The sequence below is a fragment of the Grampus griseus genome, assembly GCF_964374135.1.
Source record: "Grampus griseus genome assembly, chromosome: 11".
Classification (NCBI taxonomy): Eukaryota; Metazoa; Chordata; class Mammalia; order Artiodactyla; family Delphinidae; genus Grampus; species Grampus griseus.
In genome coordinates, this window is record NC_139005.1 from 26,467,210 (window position 1) to 26,477,196 (window position 9,987).

The 9,987-nt window shown below is 36.2% G+C and overlaps 1 protein-coding gene across 2 annotated transcripts in view; it reads left to right on the top strand.

The window, feature by feature from the left end:
* FGD4 (FYVE, RhoGEF and PH domain containing 4) overlaps positions 1 to 9,034 on the top strand; it is a 140,799-nt gene extending 131,765 nt beyond the window's left edge. For both annotated transcript variants that reach the window (XM_082665695.1, XM_082665694.1), the window contains 3 exons: positions 3,130 to 3,270; positions 6,001 to 6,141; positions 8,255 to 9,034. In XM_082665695.1, the coding sequence (XP_082521821.1) occupies positions 3,130 to 3,270; positions 6,001 to 6,141; positions 8,255 to 8,512 (540 nt within the window). In that variant the 3' untranslated portion in view covers positions 8,513 to 9,034. The remainder of the gene's footprint in view (positions 1 to 3,129; positions 3,271 to 6,000; positions 6,142 to 8,254) is intronic.
* The last annotated feature ends 953 nt before the right edge of the window (positions 9,035 to 9,987 follow it).

The following is a 9,987-nucleotide window of genomic DNA, read 5'->3' on the forward strand; positions in this document are numbered from 1 at the left end:
TCTTGCGGGAGTAGGGCTCAAACCCATATCCCCTGCATTGGCAGGCAGATTCTCCACCACTGTGCCACCAGGGAAGCCCTGATCTATTCTTGAGACTGCCAAAAGGTCATGTAGCTGGAGCATAATGAGCAATCTAAGAAATAGAAAGATAAATAATAACCAAAGGAGTCAATGACTTTGAGAAAATATGAGATGGAACCTATAGCTTAAGTAGAAGTTCAGACTTTTGATGGGGAGAGGGAAACTTCCCTCCATTATAACGGAAAGGATAAAGGGAAAGATGAGTGGAAATGTGGGTGTGTTTTTGATTTGGTGGTGGGAAATGAGGGAATTTAGGTCTGATAATATCTATATATTCATTGAAGTATGAGGAAGAGTCATCATCTGAAAGTGAAGGGGGAAGTAAGAGGGAGGGGGGAGATTTGAGAAAGAGAGCTAAGTATGTAATAGTTGTCTCTGGGCAGGAAAAAATGAGCCTACCAAAGAAACAAAGATGCCTATTAGAGGTTTATGGTTATAAATTTAAAAGGACACACTAGTCCATTTAATGGAATGAAATATCTCTAACAAGATTCAGCAACTCAAGCCAGCTAAGGCAGTTGACAGGTTTTCAGGGATTGAATTGTTTCATATGGAAAGAGTGAGAAGGAAGAAAGCATGACCTGAAGTTGGAGAGAAGTAGCAGTAGGTTTTGGAGGGCCTTGTAAACCAAGTTGAAGATTAATACTTTCTTCTAAAAAGCAACACATAAGCATAGAGAAGGGTAGGCATTGTAGTGTCATGACTGAATGTATTATTAGTATGCTTTCGTGCAACAGTTTTTATTGATAGTACATTCAGATTATTCTCAATTACATTGCAGATTTATTCTTCCTTTTTACCTAGGTTTTGACTCAGTGAGACAGTTTTATAATCAAAATCAAATTGATAGCAAACATCTTTTTTTTCCCCCCTCAGTGTAAGACTTTTTTAAATCTCTCATTGAGTTTGCTTGAAATGATTTCAGATATTGACATACTTGCTTTCAGTAAACAAACAAAAATATGAATGTACTGTGACATACTTTGAAAATAAATATTAGTTGATATGAATTTGCAGTTACAGACATGTCTAATTTTAAATCCTAGTGTAATTTCATTGGAAGTATGAGAAAACAATGAACAATTTTTTATTATGAATTTTACATGATGTGAATCTAAACCGAAAGTTTTACTAATATTTAATTTCTTAAATATAGTTTGTCCACTATAAATGAGGGAAAATGTTCTTCTAGAAGCAAGAAGATAATTTTATTTATTTATTTGGCTGCATCAGGTCTTAGTTGCACCACGCGGGATCCTCGTTGTGGCATGTGTGATGTTTCATTGCAGGACGCAGGCTTCTCTCTAGTTGTGGCATGTGGGCTCCAGAGCATGCAGGTTCAGTAGTTGTGGTGCACGGGCTCTCTAGTTGTGGCACATGGGTTCTAGAGTGCGCAGGCTCAGTAATTGCAGCGCGCAGGCTTAGTTACCCCACAGCACGTGGGATCGTAGTTCCCCCACCAGAGATTGAACCCACGTCTCCTGCACTGGAAGGCAGATTCTTAACCACTGGACCACCAGGGAAGTCCCCAAGAAGATAATTTTTTAAACTGCAAGGTTATTTTTTAAACAGGTACTATAAATAGCAAAATACACAAGGACAATTTCTCATAGAGCTTACAGCCTAGTTAGGGTGACAAACATTAATCGAAAAATCACACAAGTATATGATTACAAATTGTGATCAGTGCATGCAAAAAGCACATGGAGGGCTTCCCTGGTGGCACAGTGGTTGAGAATCTGCCTGCTAATGCGGGGGACACGGGTTCGAGCCCTGGTCTGGGAGGATCCCACATGCCGCGGAGCAACTAGGCCCATGAGCCACAACTACTGAGCCTGCACGTCTGGAGCCTGTGCTCTGCAACAAGAGAGGCCGCAATAGTGAGAGGCCCACGCACCGCGATGAAGAGTGGCCCCTGCTTGCCACAACTAGAGAAAGCCCTCGCACAGAAACGAAGACCCAACACAGCAAAAATAAATAAATAAAAATTAATAAACTCCTACCCCCAACATCTTCTAAAAAAAAAAATAAAAGCACATGGAACTTTAATAGCACAGTGATAAGAGATGGGCTGTATTCTGGAAGTTGGAGGAGTCTTCCTTGAGGAAGTGAAATTTGAGTCAGTATCTGAAGGATGAGCAAGAGTTAACTCACTGAAGCAGAGATGAGAGAGGGAGGGAACAGAGCACTCTAGGAGCTGTAAGAAGCCAGTGTCACTGAAGATAGAGTAAGAGAGGTAAATCATGCAGGACTTTATAGGCCATGGTTAAGAATTTGTTCCTTATCCAAGAGCAAAGGGAAGACTTTAAAGAAATTTAAATAGAAGAGAAATATATCAGATTAGCATTTTTAAGGAAGCATCTGATGCCATTTGGAAAATAGCTTGGAGGGGATCTTAGAGTAGTGGCCTGGACTCCAGTAGGAATGCTACAAGGACCAGTCGTGAGGCTGTAATGGTCCAAACCAGGACATTGATAGCTTGGACTCAGGTAATTGCAAGGAAGATGTAGAAAAATGGACAGATTGAAAAAATATCTAGGAGATAAAATCAGCAGGACTTTATAACATGGTGAATCTATGGGGTGAGGTAGAGAGAGGTATCGGGATGACTCCTAGGTTTCTGACTTGCCATAACTGGTTAGGAGGCTGTGCTATTTCCAGCGATAGAGAGTACTCTGAGAGGGGAACAGGTTGGGAGGGACGAAGTGTGATAAGGAGAAAGCTGGGAGCAAGGTAGACCATGAATTCACTTGGGGAAGATATAAAACGTCCAGAGGTATGAAGTGTAATGGTCTGGACCAAGCCTTTGAAGAGCTCCTACCTTTAGGGCCAGGAAGAGAAGGATGAGCAAGCAGAGCCCATCACAAACAGCATTATAATACATGACAAATACTCCAAATGTTCATGGGGATATTGTTAGTCTGATAAAAATTTGCCCTTTACATTTAACTTTTTCTCATTTATTATTACCTATAACTGATTATTGCTTAAATCTTGTTATTTTAAAAATATGATTATTCACTCTTCTTTATTTTTTCTTAATTTAAGGTGGTTTGTTGGAAGTGTTCTGATTATAAAGCTCAACTTGAGTATGATGGTGGTAAATTGAGCAAAGTTTGTAAAGACTGTTATCAGATAATAAGTGGATTCACAGACAGTGAAGAAAAGAAAAGAAAAGGAATTTTAGAGGTATGAAATATTAAATATTGGATATCTTTCAGATTTTTATACTAGAAACAGAATTTTTTTAACTCTGAAGAATACAAATAATATATTTTGTTATTTCTCTTAGTATTTAATAATTTGGACTATGATGAGCAAGATTTATATTTTTGTTCTATTGCTGACTCTTGCGGTCATGCTCAGTTGTACAGAAAGATGAGGGACAGTGCTATGTTAACCAATGTGCATTTGAGAGTAAATCCAGTCCTTCCTTGGCATCTGCGGAGGATTGGTTCCAGGACCCCTACAGATACCAAAATCCGCGGATGCTCAAGTCTCTTATATACAGTGGCGTGATACAGCCAGCTCTCCATATCCTTAGGTTCTACATCCACAGATATGGAGGGCTGATTGTGTATTGATTTTGTGAAGGTAGCTGTGGTCAAATATTAGAGTATTAATTGACATCTCTTCTAATGCCCAACTTACTACTATATATTTTTTTTTAAGAGGAAAGCTTTTCTCTCAGTTTCATCATATTGGCTTTGAAAATACTGTATGATATTATTAAAATTTAGATTAAAGTCTTATTACCTGAAAAACTCTTCCAACTTATTGCATTAAAAGAATCATTTAATGGCCAGTGACAGTAATCTGAGAACTACGTTGAAATATTACTGAAATGTCTCACAAGTAAGTTTGATTCATGTTTTAGATAAATTCAGACCTCCCAAACCTAGGAACTGTAATGCGACTAGTATCTGAAATAAGTTTTACACCCAAAGATATTAACAACATAAGTAATAAACTACATAATAAGGGCTTTTTGACAGAAAGTTCAAGATAGCCTGGAATTATGTGAAGAATAAACTCATGATCAAAACTCTTATGTATCAAAAAAAAACTCTTATGTATCTAAAATCATAGACATACTTGGTTTATTAAGAATTTCTACAATTTATTTAAGAATCAATGAGTGTTTATTGAACCCTACACTGTATAAACATACAAAAAGTCATTTCTGTTAACTGAAGAAGGATCATAAACTTCAAGGTCCACTTGAGGTTAAAGTACAGGCCCACAAACTATAACTCTGCATTCTTCTAGGATATAGATGTTGCTTGTATGGCAGACCAGAGTGGACTTTCTCTGGCAGGGAAGGTGGAAAGACATGCTTCAGTAGCTTCCAGAAACACAGTCTCGAAAGACTGAACAGCAGCAATGGATGAGACTGGCATAGAATAATGAGTCAAATAACTTGTTTTAAGAAGTGCATTTCAGGCTGTATCTATGAAATAAAAATCTCTAGGTAGTTTTCTAGAAAAACCTGTACTTAGAGGAAAATTAATCAATTACTTTTTAGGTTAACACATTTAATCAAATGTATTTATAGTGTGAAGTCCGTAAGTAGAAGATAAGTGTGGATGTGTGCATATGCACACACACATACATATATATTTGAAACTTACTCATAACAACTAGTTTGTTATGTCCTCTAGACCAAGGATCAACAAATTTTTTCTGTAAAAGGGCAGAGAGAAACTATTTTAGTCTTTGCAAGCTGAAAGGCAAAACTGAGAATATTACTTCTAAAACAAGAGAGAAAACAAATTTTCTCAAATTTTTATTGACAAATTTAAAAGTAATAATTTAGTATAATTTTTGTAATATGGTAATAAGAAGTATGGAATTCCTTTGGGGGAGGGGAGATAACATTTCACTTAGTTGGAGTCCAAAGTTTTCGTATTCTAGATCATCAGATTGATTTTAAATGGTCATCTGTAAAAACTCTGCTTACCTCACAGGCCATATAAAAACAGGTGGTGGGCTAGCAGTCCATTGTTTGCCAGTCAATGCTTCTTAAACTATCTGTGATGAAGGGCCAGTTTTACTTTCTAAACCATCACAGCTCAGTATTTTTGTAAAATACACAATTATGTGCTTGGGTATCATCACAAGTCAGATTGCTATAAAAGTTTCTAAATGCTTACTCTTGCTTTCTGTGCTTATCTCGAACTGGTAGCAAAGCAGTTTGCAAACCAGCACTGTTCAGTGGATGACACTGGATTTGAGAGATAGAAAATAGATGCAAACCAGTTGCTTTCCATGATATGTGTAATAGAAACCATCATTTAGTCAAAGGGTTTTGTTCCCTTTTTAGCCAGTGATTTACGTATTTGGAGACAAAGCAGAAAACCGTACATGGCTCCACAAAGAGTTATTGCAATTTAAAAAACTTTAAAATTATCTCAGGTATAGAACAAAGGTTGCTGGTAAGTATTTGCCTTTTTGCTATTGCATTCTTACATAGTGACGTTGGTATAGCATTGTGGCTAAGAGTTCAGACTCTGGGTCCAGACTCAAATCCGAGCACACCAATTCCTAAATCTTAGGAAAGCTATTTCATCTCTAAACCTCATAATAATGCAAGTAATAACTTTTTGGTGTTGGTGTGAGGATTAAATGATATAAGTAGTGAGCTAAGAAAAGTGCCTTCATAGTAAGCAGTCAATAAATGTTTAATTTTATTTAAATTACAGGTCTGGTAATACAGTTAAAATTGACTTAATTCATCATGGATCTAGATGAATGTTTAAATAATAATTGCAGATAACCTTCTCTAGACAATCCCAGGAGACATTTTATATAAACACATTGTAATTTATGAATGTTACCTTAAGTTGAATTACCTCTCTATCTGGTTCATTTTGTGTTCATTCACTCTCTCTCACTGTTTCTTTCCATCGTATTTTCTAGATCGAATCTGCAGAAGTGTCTGGAAACAGTGTGGTGTGCAGTTTTCTTCAATATATGGAAAAGTCAAAACCTTGGCAGAAAGCTTGGTGTGTGATCCCCAAACAAGACCCTCTTGTGCTGTACATGTATGGTGCCCCCCAGGTATCTAAACTTCATCTTTCTGAAGGGACGGAGGGAGGCCAGTAGACACTGAACTTAAAATCCTTCCATTACTTCTCTATAGAACAAGAGAATTCACACAGTTTCACTATTTTTCATTATAATTGAAAAATAATAAGTAACTAAAATTCAAGTTTATTTAGACTGATTCCTTCTATAGCCAATAATTTCTTCAGCTTGTGAATCATTTGCCCCCTTCTCTCATTCCTATTTAGTGGGTTTGAGAAAATGTGAGTTGAATTAGGAAAGGGCACGGGGAGAAGAGGTTGAATCAGAGGGAGAGGCAAGAAGAAGGAGCATTTTTAATGATGGGAAATATTAGTAAGCCTTTTTTTTTTTCCTGCATGGAGGGATACTTGAAAAAGAAAGGAATGTGAGAAGGTGAATTTAAATCAACCTTGGATTAACATTATCCAATAACAATTTTTTGAGACCTTATGTGAACGGATCTGAGATAAATATATGGGAACAGCAGACATGCACCAGGCACTATGGATCGTGTTGTGCTTAAAAAACCAACAACACTTAAATCAATTGTGCACTCACCTGGAAACATATAAAAATTTTCATGTACCTCTTGTGTTTTAGCCTATATCTACATTAAGTGCTAGTAAAACTTTATTTTAGAAATAGACTAAAAATGCTGAGATATGTGTGTGTGTGTATGTATGTATTTTTAATTGAAATATAGTTGATTTACAATATTGGGTAAGTTTCAGGTATACAGCACAGCTATTCAGATATATATATATATATTTCTTTTTTAGATTCTTTTCCCTTATAGGTTATTACATAATATCGAGTATAGTTCCCTGTGTTATACAGATCCTTGTTGGTTATCTATTTTATACATAGTAGTGTATATATGTTGATCCCAGCCTCCTAATTTATCCCTCCTCCCACCCCCTTTTCCCCTTCGGTAACCAAAGTTTGTTTTCTGTGTCTGTGAGTCTCTTTCTGTTTTGGAAATAAGTACATCTGTTGTCTTTTTTTTTTTCTTTTAGATTCCATATATATCATAAGCGATATCGTATGATATATGTCTTTTTTAAAATTTATTTATTTTATGATATATGTCTTTATATGGCTTACTTCACTTAGTATGATAATCTCTAGGTCCATCCATGTTGCTGCAAATGGCATTATTTCGTTCTTTTTTATGACTGAGTAATATTCAATTGTATGTATATATACCACATCTTCTTTATCCATTCATCTGTTGATGGACATTTAGGTTGCTTCCATGTCTTGGCTACTGTAAATAGTGCTGCACTGAACATTGAGGTGCGTGTATCTTTTTGAATTGTGGTTTTCTCTGGATACATGCCCAGGAGTGGGATTGCTGGATCATATGGTAGCTCTGTTTTTAGAGCTGTTCTCCATACTGTTTTCCATAGTGGCTGCACCAATTTACATTCCTACCAACAGTGTAGGTGGGTTCCTATTTCTCCATACTCTTTCCAGCATTTATTATTTGTAGACTTTTTGATGATGGCCATTCTGACCAGTGTGAGGTGATACCTCATTGTACTTTTGATTTGCATTTCTTTAATAATTAGCGATGTTGAGCATCTTTTCATGTGCCTTTTGGCCATCTATATGTCTTCTTGAAGAAATGTCTGTTTAGGTCTTCTGCCCATTTTTTGATTGGGTTGTTTGGTTTTTTATTCTGTTTCATTGTTTTTCCTACATTCTTTTCCTGTCCATAAGTAAATTGATGCATGAATGAATGAAACAACAAATAGAACTGCATTTGATAATGAAATCATCATTAACATTTGCTGGTTTTGTACAGTAAGATGACTATTCTTCCCTTTTACACTGAATGAAGAACTGAATGGGCTCCCTCACAGGGAAAGAGGTGTGGGGTCAATGAACTCTAGCTGATTTAGGTGTCAGCACTCATTCATCAGTTCACTCAGGTGACGTTACGGGTGGCCTCATACACAAGCACTGTGCTAAAAGCACATCCCCATCTCTCTCCATGGAGAGTTCACAGTGCGAGTCTGTGGAATGGTTGTAAGAAAGGGGGTTTAGTGGGCGCCGGATCACATCTCACCATGTTTTTTCTTTATGTACCATGCTTTTTTCTTAGGATGTCAGAGCCCAGGCCACTATTCCACTCCTGGGCTACATTGTGGATGATATGCTGAGGAGTGCAGACCTGCCACACAGTTTCAAACTGACCCAGTCCAAGTCTGTGCACAGCTTTGCTGCAGACAGTGAAGAACTGAAACAGAAGTGGCTGAAAATCATCCTTTTAGCTGTCACAGGTGAGACGCCAGATGGCCCTAGTAAGCATCCAGCCACTTTGGACGATCATCCTGAACCTAAGAGAAAATCAGAATGCTGAGTTCCAGGGCCTACTGCAGTATGGAGGGGGGTCTCAAGATTTACAGCTCAAAACATTCTCAGCTCTCCTTTTTCATCTCTTAGCACTTTATGTTGAAAAATACAGGCTCATAAATGCATCTTTGGGGGGACTATTTTCCTATGTTTATGTACTCTTACTGAAATTAATGTGTAGAGCCATTCTACCCATAAAGTTTGAAATAATGTGAAAAATAGAGCATTTTTTAATGAGCTATTCCTTGAATATGTACTTTTGTCTTGGAAAAAACTGGTATCAATTCTATCACTTCAGGTTAGAAAAGGCCACTTTCATTTAAGAAATCCTTTAATGTCTTCACTTACACATGTAGGATTTATAACAGTTTGAAAGATATACCTCCATGTTGCCAAAATAGATCCACGTTAAAAATAAAAACAGGGACAGTTTAGGCTATTAACTTATTTAATTTAGTTTATAAAGCTCAAGCTGCATAAATGATGTACATTCTTTTAAAACAAAAGAAAAAGAACAAATTGTTGCTATTCAAACTTTCAACTTATTAAGATACTTGTTTTTGTAGAAATACTTCTAAGAATAAAATATCTTAAGTATATAGCAATTATGTATATATAGTATTAAATACAAATATATATATATATATATATATACACACACACACACATTATACATGCTTTTCTCTTCAACTTTAGGTTCATATTTGTCTCTAATTTATTTTTTAAATACACAGCATGTTTTATCTTGGAATTGACCAGTGTTCTAAACTTAAGAAATGTTTTTGGTGATTTATGTTTAACTGATTGACATCTAAGGGTCTTGATATTTTTATAATAAAAAGCTGTAATTTATGTGGCATGGGATATATTAGTGAATTCCAACAGTATTTTTAAAGTACTATTTTTCTTTGTTCTGTGCCTATTTAAAACAGTGCCTCTCTTTGAAGGTGCTAATAATACCTACTTAAATATAAGATGAGGGTTTAATTAATGCTTCAGTCTTGATTATTCTGAGATAAGTGCATTTTGGTCACTGGGATGGTCAAGTCATACAGGTTATTTTACCTTTTACAATCCTCTAATTGTTGCAGCAGTTAATATCAGCATGTACAAGATACCTGACCTTACACAGAACTGGGACATATGGAAGCTACATTTATTGTTATGTTTTTCTTTCCCATAAGACTGTTAATTGTGGTTAAATGAGGACTATATATAATTAACACTTAAGATAACTGTGTGGGCCTATTCGTTTGTCAGATATGAAACAAAATTCACATGGGATAACCTATGATTGAGGGGGATGGATAGGTAATTAAGAAAGTTTATCCTCAACTCTTTAAACCACCTCATTAAAGAAGAGTGGGGAAAAATACAATATAAAAAAGCAATATTTTAATGGCAGGTTTTTCTGGGGGGTACAAGATGATTGACGACAGTTTGAGCATTCTTTTCCCTTTTATCCTCTGGGGAATTTTAATA